This window comes from Girardinichthys multiradiatus, chromosome 18 (genome assembly GCF_021462225.1).
Source record: "Girardinichthys multiradiatus isolate DD_20200921_A chromosome 18, DD_fGirMul_XY1, whole genome shotgun sequence".
NCBI lineage: Eukaryota > Metazoa > Chordata > Actinopteri > Cyprinodontiformes > Goodeidae > Girardinichthys > Girardinichthys multiradiatus.
Window position 1 is genome coordinate 15756080 of NC_061810.1, and position 21482 is coordinate 15777561.

Here is a 21482-nt window from a genome sequence, read left to right on the forward strand (position 1 = left end):
AGTTCAATATTTGTCCAAAATAGCTATATAAAAAATTAACAAGAAAGCCAGTAATTTGTCACTGAATCTCCCAAGAGGCTGACAGCAACACTCGAAAAGCTGAAGGAATTTCTGCCATGCCCTCATTGTGTTCTATATTTCATGACAATCTGCTGTTTTCTCAACATGTTTGGACAATGAAGAGGGCTATTAATTAAAATAAAATTTTACAAAAGCCCAGTTTTGGCAAGAATCTCCCAAAACCATGCAGGAAAAGGTCATTTGGTCTGAAGAAACTGTTAAAACTGTTCACACACAAACAACACTAGGCATCACCAAACAACACCATACACAGAATCATCATGGTGGGAGCATCATCCTTTAACTTGGCTGTTTTTACTTACCAAACCAGACTTTTCTCAAATTCTGAACAGTTACAAATATCTGTCAGATTAGACACAACACCTTCTGGTGTCTGCTAGAAATCTGAAAATTAATATAGGTTTAGTTTTTTAGCAGCACAGTGTTCATCTAATCCGCATAAGAATGACTTCATGAGAGGAAACAATGTTGGGAGAACTTCCCCAGACACCAGAACTAAATCCAACAGAAAATCTCCTGGGCCACCTGAAGAGGGCTGTCAACAAAAGATGTCCCTCAAAACTGATAGCATGTCAAAGCTTTTTTAAAGCTGCAGAAGATCTGGACAAGCCAGTGAAATACTAAGAGAATACAATCTGGTCTTGATTAGAATCTGAACATGAAAGAAATGTGGATTTCCAAGCAATATATTAGTCATAAACACACAGTCAATTAACCTTATTTGTTTCAGAAAAAGGACGTAAAACTGTTAGAATGGCCCAGACAATCACCTGACTTGTATTTAATAAAAATCTGTGGGTCAAAGTCACAACTGAGCAATTTATGTGACTAGTTTTTTCATACAGGAGAAGGAGAAGAAAAGCCTTTCCATAAAATATTTTAATTGTTTCTCTATGTTTGTTCAAAACCTATTTGCTGTGTCATTAAATACATTAAGCTTTGTAGTTGGATACATCAGATATAGTGTCAAGTACATCTTTGTGATTAATATAACCTTCATAGGAGAAAATTACTGTCCTCTTGTGTTTTAGGCTGTACTGCTTCAGCTCTATAACGTACGTTTGTGTCTGGTATAAAGTGGCGGTCCTGCTCAAATGCAGTGGTGATACAGGCAATTATTCATATTAGATGTAAGAGATTTTATGTTGCCATGAAACCTTATGACAAAAAATTATTAATGGAGATTGCTTAATGCACAAACAAGGTCTTGTCAATAGTTTAAATACATTTCTTTATAAATCTTTTATTGTTTCTTAGGAGACAAGTTATTAACTATTAATCCAAGCTTTTTTTCAGTTGCAGCTTTATAAAGAATCCAATAAAAACACATAAACTGAAAATTGGAGCCTTTGGATAGACTTTTTAAGTCTATCAGACAGCTGCTGCTGATTCAGAATGCTGCAGCCTGCTTCCTCAATAAAGCTAAGAAAGTAGAGCACATCACCACAGTTCTACAGTCCTTTCACTGGCTTTCTGTATCTCAGATAAAATACATTAATCTACTTCTATTGGTTTATAAATCACTGAATGGCTTCGCACCAAAACGCATTAAAGATTTGATGTTGCTGTTGTATCAACCTTCCAGACCACTCAGGCCTTCTGGTTCAAATCTACGTACTCTGCATCCCCAGATTCAGAACCAAACATGGAGATGCAGGATTCAGTTCTTATGCTCCACTAATCTGGAACAAACATCCAGAAAACTGCAAACATGCAGAATGCATGAGTTCTTTTAAATCAAGGCTAAAAACTCATTTTGTTTTGAGTTACCTTTGACTGTTCTATTTAAACTATTAACTGAAACTTCACTAATGCCATTTTGTAGTCCAATTTTTCTTTAGTTTCCTTTTATTATACCACTGCAATGTACTTTTAATGTGTTTTCTTTTATGTTTTCATCATTTAAAGCACTTTGACGTGTCTTGTTGCTGAGATGTGCTACAAAATAAACTTGCTTTGTCTAATTAGTTCCAGCCAAGGCCATGAAAATTCAACCAGTTACTCTTTTTGTTGGTATTTGTCTTTTCTTTTCTGTTTTTGGACAACATTGCAAAGCCCTTAGTACCAAATGTAAGATGATATTACATTTGGTAATATTATCTTGCAGTTGTTGTTGTCACGGGAGAGAAGCACTTTTAAAAAACCACTAAAGCATTCAAATTGTAATCCAGATTAAAAATAGGACAAAAACACATAAACAAATCTCAAAATTCTTTGAGTGTCTCTTTTATTTTGTGTAATCAGGAGTGAAAGCAAGTGAAAAACTTATCTCTCAGTCACCGAACACTAACCTTGCTCATTATGTTTTAGCTCATAATGTAGCTCTGAACATTTACTGTTCATAGCTACTGTTTACACTTGACCAACAAAATCAAAGTAGATTTAGAACATAGTTTCTTAAAAAAAAGTAAAACCTCCAATTCAGAGTGAGAAGAAACCTCATGAAGCCTTTACAGTCCATTATACTGACTAAGTTTGACATTAATGGTGTTTTTTTTTGTTTGTTTTTGAACATAAATCGGTATTCATATTTCTAATGAGCTTACTATTACATGTAATTATTTTTCAACGTGATTTAAGGCAGCTCATAACAATTTCTGTGTTTATCGAAATATTAAAAGATGAAAAGACAATTGTTAAATGTTCAGCTGTTAAATTAAGCCTAAGGACAAACCACAAGAGATTGAATTCCTAAAACATAGTCTGGTAGACAGAACAGATGGCATGGATTTGATCAAAAAAAATATTAATTTATTTTTCTTTTAGAGACTTGACTTCAGCTTTTGGCAAACAACTTGAGACTTGACTTGGGAGAAATAACTTCTCTCTACTCCAACATGACAGAAGTTTACTGTGACACCAGCAGCCCAATTACAGTATCATTACTGTTATAACAATGAACATGAGAAATATAGAGTTATCTCAGTTGACCTCACTATTCTCAAGCGGAATAATTAAAAATAACTTCTGTATTCCTAATCAAATTTTAAAACTGTGTACTCAATTAATGTTGCCCTCGTTACTCACTCATTCGCTTTCAAATCAAAGAAAAAACAACATATTATGATTTTATTTCTTGCTTTATTTGCTTCTAAAAACCAACAGCAGTTGACAACTGAAGTGCTCACAGTACATCATCTATTTATACATCAGAAAATGTATTCAGCATTAAACATATCAACACAAAACAGCAGAAACTGAAAATTAATTTCCAGAAAAGTTTAAGACAAAAGTCTTAAACTTTTCTTTTTCTGTCAATTAAATTTAGTAGATTTAGCATATTTAGTAGTAGAAGAGTAGATTTATAACCACCTATTTTTCATGTTTATATACATTTTTATGGAACAGAGTTAGAGAGAGAATACTCTTTGAGACTCTCTTCTTCAACATAATCGGTACAGTTTCTTTTGCAGAAGTGAAACCCACTCCATTTAACAAGGGAGGCTCACTGAATACTCCAGGGGCCACCAGTATAATCAAAACACTGCTAGAGCCAGAGAGGACTAAAAACACTGGTTAAGAACAAAGGAAATGGAAATCAATAGCAGGATATGCAAATTTTTTTGACAGCTCGACACACAAATGATCTTTTGGGAGTTTGCCTTCTTTTTCCTTTGCCAGGTTAAAATAAAATCTGAGCTGGAGAAAAAAAAGTCAAAAATGCAACACATGGTTAAGAAAAGGCACAGTATTACACCTACTTGTTTTTGTGTGAAGGTGTTCCAAAACAATCAATAAGAAATACACTGCATTACAAATGCGCCAGAAGAGCCCAAGGCATGGTCGTATCTTTAAGTCCACACTAGCAACCTCAGAAATTTATTTAAAGCTAAAGACTACATTATTTAAAAGCTGCACTTTATGTTTTATGCACAGTTGTATTTGTCAGTTTGACGACACTTGAGAAGCTTGAGGAAAGTCTCCATCTTATGGGCATCTTTCTTGAAGCAACTGAGCAGGGTATAGTCTCTCATAACAGATTCCAGCACCTCTGGCTGCACATCATTCTGGAGTACACTTTGATCACTGTAAACTGTAGCCAGCGTGCTTTCATCCAACATCTGAGTCAAGAACATGCAGAAAATTACACATTTTATTTTTGTAATGTTGCAACTACACGTTCAGGCTATTTTATTTGATTTTATGTGATACAACAACATAAAGTTGAGCATAATTGTGAAGTGAAAGGAAAATAATAGACGGTTTTCAAAATTTTTGCATATTAAAATCTGAAGTGTGTTGTATATTTGTATTCAGCCCCCTCAAGGATATTCTTTGTAAAAACATCTTTCTATTGCAATAACAGCAGCAAGTCTAGAGCATGGAGCATGTCTGTAACATGTATGCACATCTAAAGCTTTTACCCATTCTTTTTTGTTAAATAGCCTAAACCCAGTCAGATTAAACAGAACATCTGAACTGGAATTTCTAAGATTCTCAATGCTAACACATAAATATGCTTGGATTTTATTCCATTGATGCAGTGGCTGAATGTTTTAGGTCATTTTCTGGAAGGTGAACCTTTGTCTTTTGCAGCCTCCAACAGGTTCTTTCAGGTTGGCTTGTATTTAGCTCCATATGCCATCAACTATGGCAAGCTGTCAGCACCACGTTTTACAATGAGAATGATGTGTTCAGACTGGTGTGCTGTGCTAGTTTTCCACCAAACATGTTTTGCATGTAGGTGAAAAGGTTTTGTTTTTGGTCTAGTCTGACCATAACACCTTCTTCCACATAAGAATGTTTTCCTTGAATAATGATTAGCTTCCTGTGAGTTAAGGTGGTCTTTGGAGATTAGTAGATGTGTGCATTGATCAGTGTAATGTTAGATATTCAAAGCATGGAATACTATTTTATAACTTAACCTGCTTTGAATTTCTCCACAACCTTATTTGACCACTATGGTGTGTTCTTTGGTCTTCATGATGCTGTTTCTCCAGTGATGTTCTCTAACAAACATGTGAGGTCTTTACAGAATAGCCCTTTTTTCCGGTGGACTTCTTAATGCAAATAGTTGCATTGGATTTTATTTAGGAATATCAGAGTAAAGAGGGTTTAAAATACATCCTACAATTTTGTGATTTATACTTGGAAAAAAGCTGTTCCTTTCATTTTGCAATTATGCCCTACTTTGAGTCCATCTATCCCATAGAATCCCAATAAAATACATTAGAAATTGTAGTTGTAATGTGACGAAGTGTAGAAAAAAATCAAGGAATATAAATAGTTGTGCAAGGCATGTAAACATCTTTACTTCACTGTGTTAGTTTGTTTGACTGTAATAATGCAAAATGAAGAAATAAAAAACTCACCTTCTTAATAAGAACCACCAACCCTTGCTCCAGACTGATCAGTTTCTCAGATACCCACTTCGTCTTGTTGAGCAGCATGTCTGGGGTGTGATCGTAGCGTTTCATTGTCATCTGAAGGTGGACCAAAGGTTCAATCCAAGACTGGACCAGCATCAGCACAGAATGTAGCAACCATTTGTCCTATAGAGCAAAAAACTCAGATAAATACCACATAAGGACCATAAATTCATCCATAGCAGTTTTTGAATGCAAATATTAAGAATGGAACATATGACCCAAACTAATTTTGTTGGATGCCAGTGATTTTCTCTCCTCCCTGTTCCATATAGTTTTGGACATTCTTACCAAGCTTTTTGTGGGTACCAAATGCTGCTTTCATGCTGACCATGCGTCAATGTCACCAGCTGGATGTTTTATACCTGCTATTACAACCAATGATTTAATCTGTCTTGTCCACTGTAAGAAACTGCAAGTACACTGCTTAAAAAATAAAGGGAAAACTCAAATAACACATCCTAGATCTGAAAGAAAGAAATATTCTCATTGAATACTTTGTTCTGTACAAAGTTGAATGTGCTGACAACAAAATCACACAAAAATCATCAATGGAAATCAGATTTATTAATCAATGGAGGCCTGGATTTGGAGTCACACACAAAATTAAAGTGGAAAAACACACTACAGGCTGATCCAACTTTGATGTAATGTCCTTAAAACAAGTCAAAATGAGGCTCAGTATTGTGATGGCCTCCACGTGCCTGTATGACCTCCCTACAACGCCTGGACATGCTCCTGATGAGACAGCGGATGGTCTCCTGAGGGATCTCTTCCCAGACCTGGACTAAAGCATCCACCAACTCCTGGACAGTCTGTGGTGCAACGTGACGTTGGTGGATGGAGCGAGACATGATGTCCCAGATGTGCTCAATCAGATTCAGGTCTGGGGAACGGGCGGGCCAGTCCATAGCTTCAATGTCTTCATCTTGCAGGAACTGCTGACACACTCCAGCCACATGAGGTCTAGCATTGTCCTGCATTAGGAGGAACCCAGGGCCAACTGGACCAGCATATGGTCTCACAAGGGGTCTGAGGATCTCATCTCGGTACCTAATGGCAGTCAGGCTACCTCTGGCGAGCTCATGGAAGGCCAGGCAGCCTTCCAAAGAAATGCCACCCCACACCATTCCTGACCCACTGCCAAACCAGTCATGCTGAAGGATGTAACAGGCAGCAGATCGCTCTCCACGGTGTCTCCAGACTCTGTCACGTCTGTCACATGTGCTCAGTGTGAACCTGCTTTCATCTGTGAAGAGCACAGGGCACCAGTGGCGAATTAGCCAATCCTGGTGTTGTCTGGCAAATGCCAAGCGTCCTGCACGGTGTTGGGCTGTGAGCACAACCCCCATTTGTGGACGTCGGGCCCTCATACCATCCTCATGGAGTCGGTTTCTAACCGTTTGTGCAGACACATGCACATTTGGGGCCTGCTCGAGGTCATTTTGCAGGGCTCCGGCAGTGCTCCTCCTGTTCCTCCTTGCACAAAGGTGGAGGTAGTGGTCCTGCTGCTGGGTTGTTGCCCTCCTACGTCCTCCTCCACGTCTCCTGGTGTACTGGCCTGTCTCCTGGTAGCGCCTCCAGGCTCTGGACACTACGCTGACAGACACAGCAAACCTTTGCCACAGCTCGCATTGATGTGCCATCCTGGATGAGCTGCACTACCTGAGCCACGTGTGTGGGTTGTAGAGTCTGTCTCATGCTACCACGAGTGTGAAAGCACCACCAACATTCAAAAGTGACCAAAACATGAGCCAGAAAGCATAGGTACTGAGAAGTGGTTTGTGGTCCCCACTTACAGAACCACTCCTTTATTGAGTGTCTTGCTAATCACCAAAGATTTCCCCCTCTTGTCTATTCCATTTACACAACAGCATGTGAAGTTGATTGTCAATCAGTGTTGCTTCCTATGTGGACAGTTTGATTTCACAGAAGTTTGATTTACTTGGAATTATATTGTGTTGTTTAAGTGTTCCCTTTATTTTTTTTGAGCAGTGTATATGAATCAAATAAATATAATGTGCAAATGGGACTCCCATTACAGCTATTTTGGTTTGATCAGGGGTCATAACCTTACACATTCATTAAGAATTGACATACAAATATCCACAATCACTGTAAATAGGGAATAAAAAAGGGCCTTTAGAAAATAATATAGCATAAAATTCAATTGAAATTCCGACATTTATGATTATTGGTCTTCATAATTTGTCAAATAGACTTACTACTAATACAGGTAAACGGATAATCTATAGTTAAGTATATGGGAACAAATTAGATGGTTTATAAAATATAGAAGTAGAAAACGACAAAATGGCAACGTTTAGGTATGAAATGAGGGTATTAATTGGTGAAGGGGCATATTGCCCCTGAATGATTTTTTTTTTAATAAAACAAAACTACTTTGATGAACTGCTGCTATGTCGAACAAATCTACAGCAAGTATAAAGGGGCACTGGGCAAATATCCATTAAACTGGGAAGCAGCCAATATTTCAACAGAAAAGGATGTGGAAAATTATATAAACTGACGGGGACTTGTTGGTACATGTAATTTTTAAGAGCAAAACAATTTTTGTTTGCCATTGTAACTCCTTAAACAATGAATAATTGCTTAAAAATATCTCCTTAGGAAAATACTACAGTAAACATAATCTGTGTAAGATGAAAAAGAACAATTGTAGATCAGTCAAATGTTAGAGACGTTTTGTTAAATGGTTCAGTTTTGTGTTCACCCTAGTGACCAAGCTGAGCTTTTTTCAGAAAGGCCATACTCTGTTGGACTGAAGTCTTCCAACATACTGAAAACCCAGTATATACTCCACATTTAGCTGTGATTGTATACCTTACATGATTTAGTGAATGGGAAGAGGAGTGCATGTAAACACTAATGCAATAACACAGAGTGGCATGTATGCTTTACAAAGAACCAGTATGTCCCCTCAAATCCTCAGATACCTTACACAACACGTAAGTCTACCTATGGAGAAACTGCTTTTCTATGCAACTCTCATTCATGCTGTACCTTTTATATATCAAAATCAAAGGGGCAGAAACAACAAAAATCCTATTCTTTACAAATAAAAATCATTGATTTCACAAATAACCATATGCTTACAGAGAGTTGCTGGATTTCACTTTTGGAGCTGGGGATGGGCAAGGCTTTGGTGATGCATGCATAAGCAGCCTGATTACTCTGGAGCCTAAAAGGAAATGGAATAAACAGCTCCTCCTACATAGGAATGACAAAAAAGGACAAGAAAGGTCTAGATTAGTTAAGCACTGAAAATCAATATGCAGCATGCCAGTGTCTTGCTTTTGTCAGCTATGTTATTAACTTCTTAGTCTGAATGTGATTGTCTTCAATAAAAAGGAGCAACACTCTAGTTGACTTTCATACTTGATCTATAGAAAATAAAAAGACACTGACAGAGGCTTTATCTCGCTTTACAACTGGAGACACAGCAGATCCACGATTTTGTCTCCAGCATGGCCTCATCTGAAGACTCCAAGCAGCATATTCTCTGTAACAACCTATGCGTTGTTTCATTTCAAAGGGCCATTCTGATTCTCTAGTCACAAACTGAAAGGGATTCAACAAGCTGCAAAAACTTGTGCTTTCAGTGTTGCCGTATAACATTATCACATTCACATTACCCCGCTGTGGGTTTGCTTCTTCAATAAAACATCTTCGGCTCAGACAAGAGGTGGAAGATTACTTTGAAGCCCCGAAGTGATGCGATGATCATGTCAGAATCAAAAGCAAATAACAGTGTGCATCTAACAGAAAAACCCAGAGCTTCTGGTCTGGCACACTGTTTGAAAAACGGCCCACAAAAAAATAATTCCTGTATAGTTTGGGAAGTGAGGGACTTGGTTTAAAGGCTGTCACTGGACCTTATCACTTACGCAAAGACATTAGAAAACGGATTACAAAACGTTCTTAGAAAAGCACATCAATTATCCCTGTTTCCAAATTTTGATTTCATATTTCATAAAAAGAAAAAAAAAACACATTAAACGAGGTCATACCCAAAGTATATAATTTTTATATAAAGTATATAATATAATTATTTGCGGTTGTAAATGTGACAAACATTTTTCTACATGTTCATATGTGAACTGTCCATTGAACATATGATTTAACATTTTTCGCATGTCAACGGAGTTTCTGTGATAAAAAAAAAAAACCTCTTTTGACTGTTACATTGTCTATATAAAAAACATCTAACATAGTCGGTTGGTATACATTGTTTTGGTCTGAATATATTGTCCTAATGTACTGTTTGACCATGCCGTATGACTTTGTCATTATGCAAAGTTGCGTCTCTGTGCTGTTTGGCATTGTCATTTTGACTGCAGTGAAGTTTGTTTTAAATTTCCAGTAGCCTCCAGATTATCTAGTGACTCCAAATAATGAGCAGTTTTACTTGGCTAGAAAAGTAATATACATTTATTTTTAAGAGATTAAAATACCCCTCATGTTTTACATGAAATAATAGAATTTTTCACTATATTGAAACATTACTGCACGAACTGTTTTAATAAATTAGACAAATAAGACATACCATTTAATTCCTTTTTTTCAGTAACTTCCACATGATGCGATCACTGAATCTTTAAAATTATCTTCAGAAAAAAAATTAAATTAACATCACAGCCTGACAACCACACAAAACAACACTGTCAGACTGCACATCAGGATGACATAGCAGGACTGCAGCATCATATACACACATAGAACTGACAATGTTGAATGTTTTCGTCAGATTAATAATTTAACACTGAAAGCTAGACTTTTTTTTGTCAATAAGATGTGATGCTCTGTCTAAGCCACCATCTTCTTCAGGTAGACTTAAACAGCCTAAGCCTTGGCAGTGGTATTCCAAGAGTATATGGACACAATGAGAATTCTCATCACATTAACTGTTTTTGTCTTTAAAGTGCAAAAAATGTGCAATGACTCATATTATCATAATGTCAGTTTTGACTCACAAACAAAGAGCACAGTTCTTCTGAGACGCGGTAGATGAGCTCAGCGTGATGGATGACTCGGTCCAGTAGTTTCTCCTGGGAGATGGAGGTGCAGCGGCTCAGACTGCCCTGATCATCTCTGCAGTCTAGTGGGGTGCTCGCAGTAAGATGTTGGGGCCACAATAATAGGGCCCATACACTCCACTGAATTACTGAAGTTGTATATTCATACATGCAAAAATAGTTCAAAAACAAATGTTATAGTGCAAATATGTTTACCCAGGTGTCTCTTAATTGCAGCCATTGCTCATATATTTCTGTTAATATAATCTCAGAAGCCATTTTGGATACATTACCTTTCATGTGCATCTTGTCTGTGTCCCTTAGGATTCATTGCTGCATCTTTGTGCTGACTACTTTATAAAGCCTGAGCAGGCCATGAATAAAGGGAAAAAAAGGTCCTGCGTAGGTTCTTGTAAAAAGATACTGTTCTTCCCAAACTAATTTAGTTTGTTTCTAATGAATAAATACAAGATGAGCCCATTTTCCATAGCTCTATTTGAGGCCCAAATATATATGAAGTTCCAGTTTTTACTTTGTAAAAATACCACATCTGACAATATGCTATGTCTGCTCAACAAGTAAAATATCCAAAAGTATTTCTATACTGCACAATGTTAAACATGTGTTTGATTAAAAAGCACGCCAGTCATTAATCATACTTCAAAAAGGGGCATCATAAGTGATTAACAAGGCTCAGTACCTGGATTATACTAAATCACAATTTATAAAATCAAAATTATTAAAACTTACTGACATAATTAAACTACAAACAGCTCTGATAATGTATAAAACTAAAAATACCAAACTGCCAGAAAATATTCAAAAATTATTCTAGAGTGGGGAACATGTTTGAGTTCAGTGTTATATGGCAATATCACACACAGATAATTAGAACAACAAGAAAAGGTTTATGTATCTCTGTTTGTGGGGTAAAGCTTTGAGACAGTCTGACTCTGGAGCTTAAGAAATGTCCCAACATTAAACAATTTAAAAAGGGTTTAAAAAGATGACGAGATAGATAGATGAATATCAAATTTAATCATTAATTATTGTTATTATTACCACTTATTGCTTTCTTTCTTTCTTTCTTTCTTTCTCTGCTCGAAATATAAGCCCCTTGTTCAGAGGCAACCTCTAATAAAGAGGACTGTGAGAAAATGGTCACAGGAAGCGAAAAAGCTCTGCAAGGTTGCTTTGAGGCTACAGACTGGGACGCACTGTGTCAGCCACATGGAGAGGACATCAATGCCATGACTGAGTGTGTAACCGACTATATAAACGTCTGTGTGCATAACATTATCCCTACCAGAACCATGAGATGCTTCCCCAATAACAAACCTTGGATCACCAGTGACCTGAAGGACCTGCTTAACAAGAAAAAAAGAGCCTTCAAAGAAGGAGACAGATAATTATTGAGGAGTATACAGAAGCAACTTAAAGTCAAGATAAGAGACAGCAAGGAGGTGTACAAGAAGAAGCTGGAAAGCAAGCTCCAGCAAAACAATATCAAAGATGTGTGGACAGGGATGAAGAAGATCACAGGCTTCAAGCAAAAGGATGATCAGACCGATGGAGGTCTGGACAGAGCGAATGAACTGAACACATTCTTCAATAGGTTCAATTCAGAAACAAGCTTCACATCCTCCTCTCCTGCTCACAGCCAAACAGACATTCCACCTTCCTTTGACCCACAGGACCCACAGCTGTCCAGTAACACCTCACATTTTTTATCTTCCACCTCAGCCATAGACCCTTCTGCTTCTACATGTTTTCCTTCAACCATATCAGAATATGCTGATGCTTCCTTTGCTTCCCCCTTTCACCTGTGTCTCAAGAAGTCAAGTGAAGATGCAACTGGAGAGACTGAATCGGAATCAGGCTGCAAGTCCAGATCATGTCAACCCGAGAGTCCTGAAGGCCTGTGCAGAGCAGCTCTGTGGGATTCTGCAGCACCTCTTCAACCTTAGCCTGGCCCAGAAGAAGGTTCCGGTGTTGTGGAAGACCTCCTGTCTTGTTCCGGTGCCAAAGAAAACTCACCCATTGGTCCTCAAAGACTATAGACCTGTTGCCCTGACATCTCACATCGTGAAGGTCCTAGAGAGACTCCTGTTGGCCCACCTGAGTAAGCAAACAGTAAACCATCAGGACCCACTTCAGTTTGCTTATCGTTGTGGAGTTGGAGTTGAAGATGCCATCATACACCTGCTTCAGCAAACCCACTGTCATCTGGACAAAGCCAGTAGCACTGTGAGGATCATGTTCTTTGATTTCTCCAGTGCATTTAATACAATCCAACCTGATTTGCTTTGTCAGAAACTCCAGAAGACTCAGGTGGAGGCCTCAACAATCTCCTGGATCAAAGACTACCTGACAAACAGACCACAGTTTGTGACACTGAAGGGTTGTGAGTCTAACCAGGTAGTCAGCAGCACAGGAGCACCACAAGGGACTGTACTCTCACCATTCCTTTTCACTCGGTACACCTCAGACCTCCAGTACAAGACAGACTCCTGTCATCTGTAGAAATACTCGGATGATTCTGCAGTCGTGGGGTGGATCAGAGATGGACAAGAAGCTGAGTACGGGAAGGTGGTGGACCGCTTTGTGGCATGGTGAAGACACTGTTGTTGTAGGACAGTCTCATGAAGAGGATGCTCAGGGTTCTCAATAATGTTCTTAATTTTATGAAGAATCCTTCTTTGCACAATGATCTCCAGAGATTCCAGAGGAGTCCCCAGAACAGAGCCAGCCTTCTTTATTAGCTTGTTGAGCTTTTTTAAGTCCCTGGTTCTGATGGTGCTACCCCAGCAGATGATAGCCGAATAGATCATACTTTCCACAACAGACTTAAAGAGGATATGCAGCGTCTTGCTGCAAACACAGAAAGACCTAAGCTTCCTCAAGAAGTACAGTCTGCTCTGTCCCCTTTGTTGATGGCTTCACAGTTGCATTTCCACTCCTGTCAATTGTCCAGTTGTACGCCGAGGTATTTATACTCCTCCACCACTTCCACCTCTTCCACCATGATGGAAATAGTGTCTGACCTATTCCTGTTTCTCTTAAAATCTACAATCATCTCCTTTGTTTTATTCACGTTTAAGATGAGATGATTGTTTCTACATCATGCCACCATGCCACGGTCAACCAGCTCCCTGTACTCAGCTTCTTGTCCATTTCTGATCCAGCTCACGACTGCAGAATCATCTGAATATTTCTAAAGATGACAGGAGTGTACCGAGTGAAAAGGAATGGTGAGAGGACAGTCCTCTGTGGTGCTCCTAGGCTGCTGACTAACTGGTTAGACACATAACCTTTCAGTCTCACAAACGGTGGTCTGTTTGTCAGGTAGTCTTTGATCCAGGAGATTGTTGAGGCCTCCACCTGAGTCTTCTGGAGTTTCTGACAAAGCAAATCAGGTTAGATTGTGTTAAATGCATTGGAGAAATCAAAGAACATGATCCTCACATTGCTGCTGGCTTGTCCAGATGACAGTGGGTTTGTTGAAGCAGATGTGTGATGGTATCTTTAACTCCATCTCCACAGCGATAAGCAAACTGACAGGGGTCCTGATGGTTTATTGTTTGCTTATTCAGGTGGGCCAACAGGAGTCTCTCTAGACCCTTTATGATGTGGGATATCAGGGCAACAGGTCTATAGTCATTGAAGACTGATGGATGAGTTTTCATTGGTACCGGAACAAGACAGGAGGTCTTCCACAACACTGGAACCTTCTTCTGGGCCAGGCTAAGGTTGAAGAGGTGCTGCAGAATCCCACAGAACTGCTCTGCACAGGCCTTCAGGACTCTAGGGCTGACACGGTCAGCCTTGTTCTGGGTTACTCTTTCCAGTTGCATCTTCACCTGACTTCTTGAGACACACAAGTAAACTCCTCTATTTAGATTTTACAGCAGGCACTTTTTTTAGATGGCATTGTATATTATAAACTCGCTTCATGGTGGACAATCACACTGGTGTCCCAGTTTATAATAGGCTTAAGCATACAGACCATGTTTTTCTTATAAATACTATCATTAAAATCGTGTTTCTTATAATTATTAAACTATTGAAAAATAATATTTAAAATAAACCTTTAAAAACACTAAATAAAAAATCTTTTCAAGTCCATGATGAATGTATGTAAACGTCTGACTGGAGCTGTTTATTATTTATGACTACCAAAGCCATGTAATTGAGTAATCAAACAGACAACTTCCATTTAAAGCATCCCTTGGCTCTTTATCTACGTCATTAAGTAATGGGGAGCTCTTAAGACACTTCAGTGTTATTTTCCCTTAGCAAAGACAGATGGGATTAGGATGTAGCTTTTGAGGGGTGTTCAGTTCCTGAACTTAACACCAAAGAGATACTTGCTATTCAAGAAACACAGAGGCTTCTTTCACATCTGTCAGCCTATTACATGAGTCATTTTTTCCTCCTTGTCACCTTTATTTTACCCCTTTGCCTTTTCCATCTACAAGGCTTTCTTCAGATTGCCATATGCTTTCTCACCTGTCTCAAAAAAAAAAAAAGCACAAACCTCATTGTTATTCATGAACTACCTGTGCTACATCTGCTTAAAAACAACTGAAAATGTGACCGGACATCACTCATAAATTGAGAGACAATCTTGAATATTGTTACTAAATCCAAGTTACAGTTTAAACTTTAATCTGATTTGGATATTGGCTTGATTGTGTTTATAGCTTTGCTCTAGCATAACCTTATTCAGGTTTACCTCATTGGTTGTTTAGAATCTCTAAAACAACTTTTTAGCAATTTACAAAAACAGAATTGTTTGTGGTTTTCACAACCATCTTGAACATCCTCTGGGAACTCATCATTTTTAAATGTCAGATGCTGTGACGATAATAATTTTATGTCACATAGATGGTAACAAATACAGTTAATATGCAAAATAAACTGGGTCCACTTCTTTCAAGAACCAGGGGAATGTTTCAGGTAAAATTCTAAATTAATGGTAAGCAATAAGCCTAGAGAGATAACATTAAGTGAAAATGTATAAAATCCTGGTGTAAACCCCTTTGAAGGTGAACACAACATGTCAGTTGTCCCTCGCTAGCTTCAGACTGTTGTTAGGTAATGTTACATCTGTGATCAGTTGATTAGGGGATTATATGTACTCACGTTCACAAGAAAACAAAACAAAAAAAATATGTAACCATGAAACCCTTTAATTCATTTCTATTGACAGAATTTCTTAGAAGCTGCTGTTTTTGTATTTCGTGCGCACGTTATACCTAGGTCATGGGAACGAATTAGTATTTTGTGTGCATGCTATATATATATATATTTTTCCCCCATGTCAGTTCCCAGGTGCTGTAGAAAGGCAAGTGAAAAAAAAAATGAAAAAATTCCGCGGCCTTATTTTTTTAAATGTGCATTTTTGTAATGCCTCTTCTGGTCACAAAACGGGGGCACAGCCAGCTAGGTTAAAGTGAGTGCAGAAATTTATATTTTGTTTAAAAAAACTATACATTTGGTTTTAAAATGTTTTGGGATGTTTTTGCGTGATAGGTTTGACCTTACAGTAGTGTCTCTCCAAGTGCTTGGACCAGCCAGTCCACTTAAATGATGTTTTTGAGTGTATGAAACAAAGAATAGTTCTGCAGGGCAACTTTGTATCTTATTTGAGACCCGCTGTGTATTCTGCTTTAAATAAAATTAACAAACCATAAACATGAAAGTCAGAAACAGAAAAATAAATATAAGTAGTCCAGTGGTGGTAACATGAACAAATACATGGTTCATGGATAGACACTAAAATACACCCTTTTATCAAAGTTTTTGACAGGTGAACTTGTGAACTTAAGGGGGGTCAAGGGGGGTGGGGGGTCATGGGGTCAATGGGGTGTAACTGAGGGGCGTAACCGTCCATGCTGATTGGATGTCGTCATTAGGGGCGAGACCTTAAATGAACCAATTAAAATACAGGGGTGTGTTTAAGGCTGTTATGGGTGAGACCTTAAATGAACCAATTAAAACAGAGGGGTGTGTATGATATAAATAGAACAAGACAAATATGGTATTATCAGAAACTGTATAGCATCAGCACCAATTAAAATAGAGGGGTGTGGTTGTAAGGCTCGTTAAACCTTGAATAACCCAATGAAAACAATAGAGCGTGCTTTAGTGTTTGCTTTAAATGCTGGCATAAAACTCTGCACTTTATATGTAGCATTAGTTGGAAAAAAACACCCGTTCAGCAATGGTTAGAGTTAAGAGAGTTAACTGTCAAACCAAGGAGAAACGCAATGCATGCCAAGATGATGAACAAGCAACTGCATCATCTACATCATCAACTTCCTCATCTGAAATACCTATTGGAATTCCCGTCATGACATACTCTACCGATGATGATGATCCAACTTCAACAACCATGGCTGAAAATCAGACCTCTGGTCAGCCAAGAGGTACGTCAGTTCTGTGCGAAACCCCAGTGACCGTCTACTAGCATTCATCCCGTGAATTGAATGCTCCTAAGAAATCAACATATGCCCTTTGCAAGGCAAAGACCCCCAGTTGGACACTGTGCAGGAAGAGTGGTCTTTGGAGCCATATGGGCTGTGTGGTGTATGGGGTTATATTTTTAAGTATGAAATAGGAGAGCTCTGCCTGTATCAACTGCATCAATAAGAGGTACTTGATCCATCATCGACTCTGTGTACTCTCACCCACGACGACTGGGCTGTGTTAAGGCTTGCAATCCCACACCTTAATGATAGCCCTGAAACAGTCTCAATGCAGGAGAGGGAAGATGAAGAAGAAAATGAACTGTCTTCTCAACCTGCAAAACGGGCAAGAATTTTTCTTATTCCATCCGATGTTGAAATAGCTGAGAGTGAACCTCTCTTTAACGCAGTGTGGGGGTCAAAAACCCCTGGGACTGGTCACAGGTCTTTTCGGGCAAGCAGATGCAAGAACAACCAGACAAACCCCTCAGATCTGTTTGTGCTGGAGGCATTCAATCAGGACTGCAGTGTGTTCAAGACAATGCTGGCTCTGCCGTTTGAAGCTTTGGCAGAAAAGATGAGTGAAATTGGACAGCGTTTTTCCAACCTTTTCCACAACTCATGCTGTTGGATTGATGTCATGTCAGTGAAAAAAACGCTGACGTTCCCTGTTTTACGTCTAAACCACACCCTCTTCTGAGGACCCGCCCCCTTCCTATGATATATATTAAAACAGCGATAGTTCATTTATTCAACATAAACTGTTTGAACTATCTCAGAGAAACCTTTTACGGGTGCATAAGCCTGGTTCTGCTGGAGGTTTCTTCCTGTTAAAAGGGACTTTTTCCTCTCCACTGTCGCTACATGCATGCTCAGTATGAGGGACTGCTGCAAAGTCAACGCCAGTGACTGTCCACTGTCGCTACATGCTCATCCAGGAGGAGTGAATGCTACAAATCTCTGACTCGATGCAATCTGTTGGGTTTCCTTAGATAGAAAAACTTTTTTATCCAATTTGAATAAATAACTGAATCTGACTGCACTGTTCAATGGTTACGATTAATTGGAATGTATGTACCTGAGTTTTGTGAAGTGCCTTGAGACAAAATGTGTTGTGAATTGGCGCTATATAAATAAACTGAATTGAATTGAATAATGAACCACCCGAGTCAACATCAGCACCAATGCCTGTAGGTACTGGGGGAGGATTATTACCAAGTCAACTTTCAACGCATCGTGCGACGACTCGTAAACCCCAATCTCATTCCTGCTATTCAGAATCTTCTGATACTTGGACGCATACAGGCAGATGACTTCAGAGTGAAAACGATTGCAGAGACGGTTTTATATGAACTGAAATCTGTACAAGGTATCCACAGTGCAATAGCGTATATGTATGATCGCATGGCTGAAGAAAAATACCTCAAACAACTTAACTCTATTTCAGGGTGCTATGGACTGACAAACTGATCTCACAAGTTTGATGACTTGTTGTATCATTTTTAGTATTCCAGTACTTGAATTAATCTGCATTATCTGATTTTTCTTCTTGTTTTACTATCAAATACAATTAAAGTGGGGAAAAGGAAAAACTTTTCCCAAAAGTGTTAGAATTGGTCTTTATTATATGAATACATTTATCTTGTTTACATGAAAAAAAAAAAAAGTAAAATAAAATAAAAACTTTAAAAAAGGAATAAATCTACCCTCCGGTGTGTTTTTTTCTCTTTATTTAACAAGTAATCATCCGAGTGAGCATAAGGCAGAGATGGCAGGAAGACGGTTGATGAAGAACATATATTATAGCCATTCAAATCCGGGAAGTTTAGGGGGTATCAAAAGGTTGAGGAGGGCTGTGCAAGATGAAATGGGAAAGAAGGTTTCGGTTGAAAAAGTTAAAGATTTTTTATCAGGAGAAGACACCTATACTCTACATAAACCTGCAAGAATAAAGTTCCTGAGAAACATAGTTTTTGTCACCAGACCATTGAGACAGTTCCAGGCCAATCTCTGTGACATGCAGGCTCTGGCCAAGGAAAATGATGGTTATAATTATTTATTAACTGTCATTGACATCTTTTCAAACAGAGCGTATGTACGAGTTTTGAGGAAGAAAACAGCAGCTGAGGTGGTAAAGGCATTTGAATCAGTTTTTAAACAAAGTCAGATCCCCCAAAAACTTCAGACTGATGAAGGTAAAGAATTGTTTAACAAAAAATATAAGGTTTTAATGGAGAAACACAGTATTGAACATTTTGCGACAGCGAGTGAAGCAAAAGCTTCTGTGGTTGAGAGATTTAACCGTACATTAAAAACAAGGATGTGGACATATTTTACAACTAACAACACCCGGCGATACGTTGATGTCCTGCTAAACCTAACTAGAAGCTACAACCACAGCTACCACTCCAGCATTAAAATGAGCCCTTTGGAAGTGACCTCAGAAAATGCCTTTCAAGTGTTTCAGAATCTGTATGGTGTTACCTCCAACAGATATTGCAAGGACTCAGTGACATCGTTTAAACAGGGGGATCTTGTCAGAAAATCCAAGGTCTGTGGAGTGTTTGACAAAAAATATAAACAGTTTTATGGATGAAGTGTTTACAGTGTATGAACGGATACCCCGATCTCCTCCTGTATACAAACTCAAAGATTTGGAGGGGCAACCTATCAAGGGTTCCTTTTATTCAGAGGAACTTCAAAAAGTAAAAATATTTAATGACAAGATGTATCAAGTGGAAAAAATATTAAAACGACGCACAGTCAAGGGTGTCAAACAGGTTTTTGTAAGCTGGAAAAACTGCCCTGAGAAATTCAACAGTTGGATCAGGTTTGATGAACTTCAAAACGTATAAAAATAGGTGTGTATTAAAACCTTACGATTCACACAGCATCCATCTAACGCTAGTAAGGAAGTGTTTAAAAATAATACCAGTTCAAGTTTCCGTGTAAATTTAGATCAACATATTGATTCAGAAGGCCAATGACTGGTTGCATTAGCAGAGATTTCATATCCCCATACATGGCATAATTTACCGGATCATGAAGCCTACTTTGAATGGAGGAAGATTGGTAATGTGGAGATCCATATGCAAAGGATTAGAGGGGGCTACTATAACAACGTTATTCACCTCGAGACAGAGATGGACATGTTTTTCAAACAAATAAACTCGAATATCCGCATTAAATTCAGCATACTGTTACAGCGAAGTGGTCAGCCCACAAATAGTAGGCGACCCTTTTGCACCTTTACTGCTGACCGACAAAGTACAAGGCGACAGTGATATGGTTACTCTGACGGTTAACCCCGCCCACTACCTTCCAGTTTCCAGAAAGCATATTGAAAATATACATATAGAAATTAAATCGGACTAAAACGTTCCTGTAAATTTCATCTACGGAAAGACAGTCATGAGACTACACTTCAGACCTGTGATATCGCAATGTAGTCTGAGATAAATTTTATTTGTATAAACTATTCCAGAGATGTATATAACATCTAAGACCGATTGGTTATCATTTATATTCCCCCTGATCCTTCAACACTGTGCACCAAGCAGGCAAAAGAGAACATGGCACAGCTAAGTCTGAGCAGTGATCCTAATCACTTTGTACATTACTATGTAAATCAATCAGGCGGTAATCTGCCAGGGTTTTATGGGGCCCTGGTCATGTACGGACGTGGAATTGGATCATTATTTTCAAAATTATTTCGCTTTGTATCCCCTCTGGTTAAAAAAGGATTTGCTATTGCAAAACCCCATCTGAAAACAGCGGCATCAAATATAGCTTCTGATGTCATAGGTAAGGCCATGAGTAAATGAGTGCTTTTGCAGCGAACACTGATGGTCAAGAAGGTTCAGGAATTATGGTTTTATCCAAAACACCTAGAACAAGACCCCCTGGTAATCATTTAAGGACAGTTAAAAAACAACGACAAGCACAAAAAAGGAGATCAGTTGGAGCTGACAAACGAAGAGGACGGACGTCTTCCGCAAGTTTTGATATATTTTAATAATGGCTCTTTTACATAACAAATCATCAGAGTGCACGCTGGCAGAGCTGGACTTATTTTTTGCCCCAATGACGCAGCTATTGATCGAAGATAGAATTTACACCAAGATACAACCTTTATCAGCAATCACCGATGGAGGCCCGAACGCGTTTTTCATTCCGGGAGATGGAGAAAAGTATCTGGATCTCAACGATATGCTGTTGCATCTCAGAGTGAAAATTACTAACGAGGATGGAACAAACCTGCCGGATGATGCACCCGTCGGGCTCATCAACTACCCGTTAAAGACCATCTTTAGTCAGTGTGATGTCACTCTTGGAGATCGATTGATTTCACAATCCAGCGCCACCTGTCCATCTAGAGCCATGAGACATTGTTAAACTTTACTAAGGATTCTTTAAAAAGCGAGTTTAGCTCTGGCCTTTTTTATAAAGACAGCCGGGGCTCTGAACTCTATTGTTACAACTAACGGCCCTAACCAAGGTCTTAACAGCAGAGCACGCTTTACGGCAAA

At 38.6% G+C, this 21482-nt stretch overlaps 1 protein-coding gene across 1 annotated transcript; it reads right to left on the minus strand.

The window, feature by feature from the left end:
* Positions 1-3151: 3151 nt before the first annotated feature.
* smtla (somatolactin alpha) lies at positions 3152-10799 on the minus strand. Its single transcript, XM_047392116.1, has 5 exons — positions 10777-10799; positions 10442-10632; positions 8565-8678; positions 5394-5573; positions 3152-4142 (listed from the first exon to the last, which is right to left on the minus strand). The coding sequence occupies exons 1-5, from the start codon at positions 10787-10789 to the stop codon at positions 3948-3950; spliced, it is 693 nt and encodes a 230-aa protein (XP_047248072.1). The 5' UTR covers positions 10790-10799; the 3' UTR covers positions 3152-3947.
* Positions 10800-21482: the final 10683 nt, after the last annotated feature.

What these genes read in the sequence shown, in the direction of transcription:
- smtla (XM_047392116.1), bottom strand. An exon ending in AAGAACTGTGCTCTTTGTTT is followed by an intron (nt 8,679 to 10,441) that starts GTGAGTCAAAAC and finishes ATTCCTATGTAG; the next exon opens with GAGGAGCTGTTTATTCCATT. An exon ending in GTGAAATCCAGCAACTCTCT is followed by an intron (nt 5,574 to 8,564) that starts GTAAGCATATGG and finishes TTTGCTCTATAG; the next exon opens with GACAAATGGTTGCTACATTC.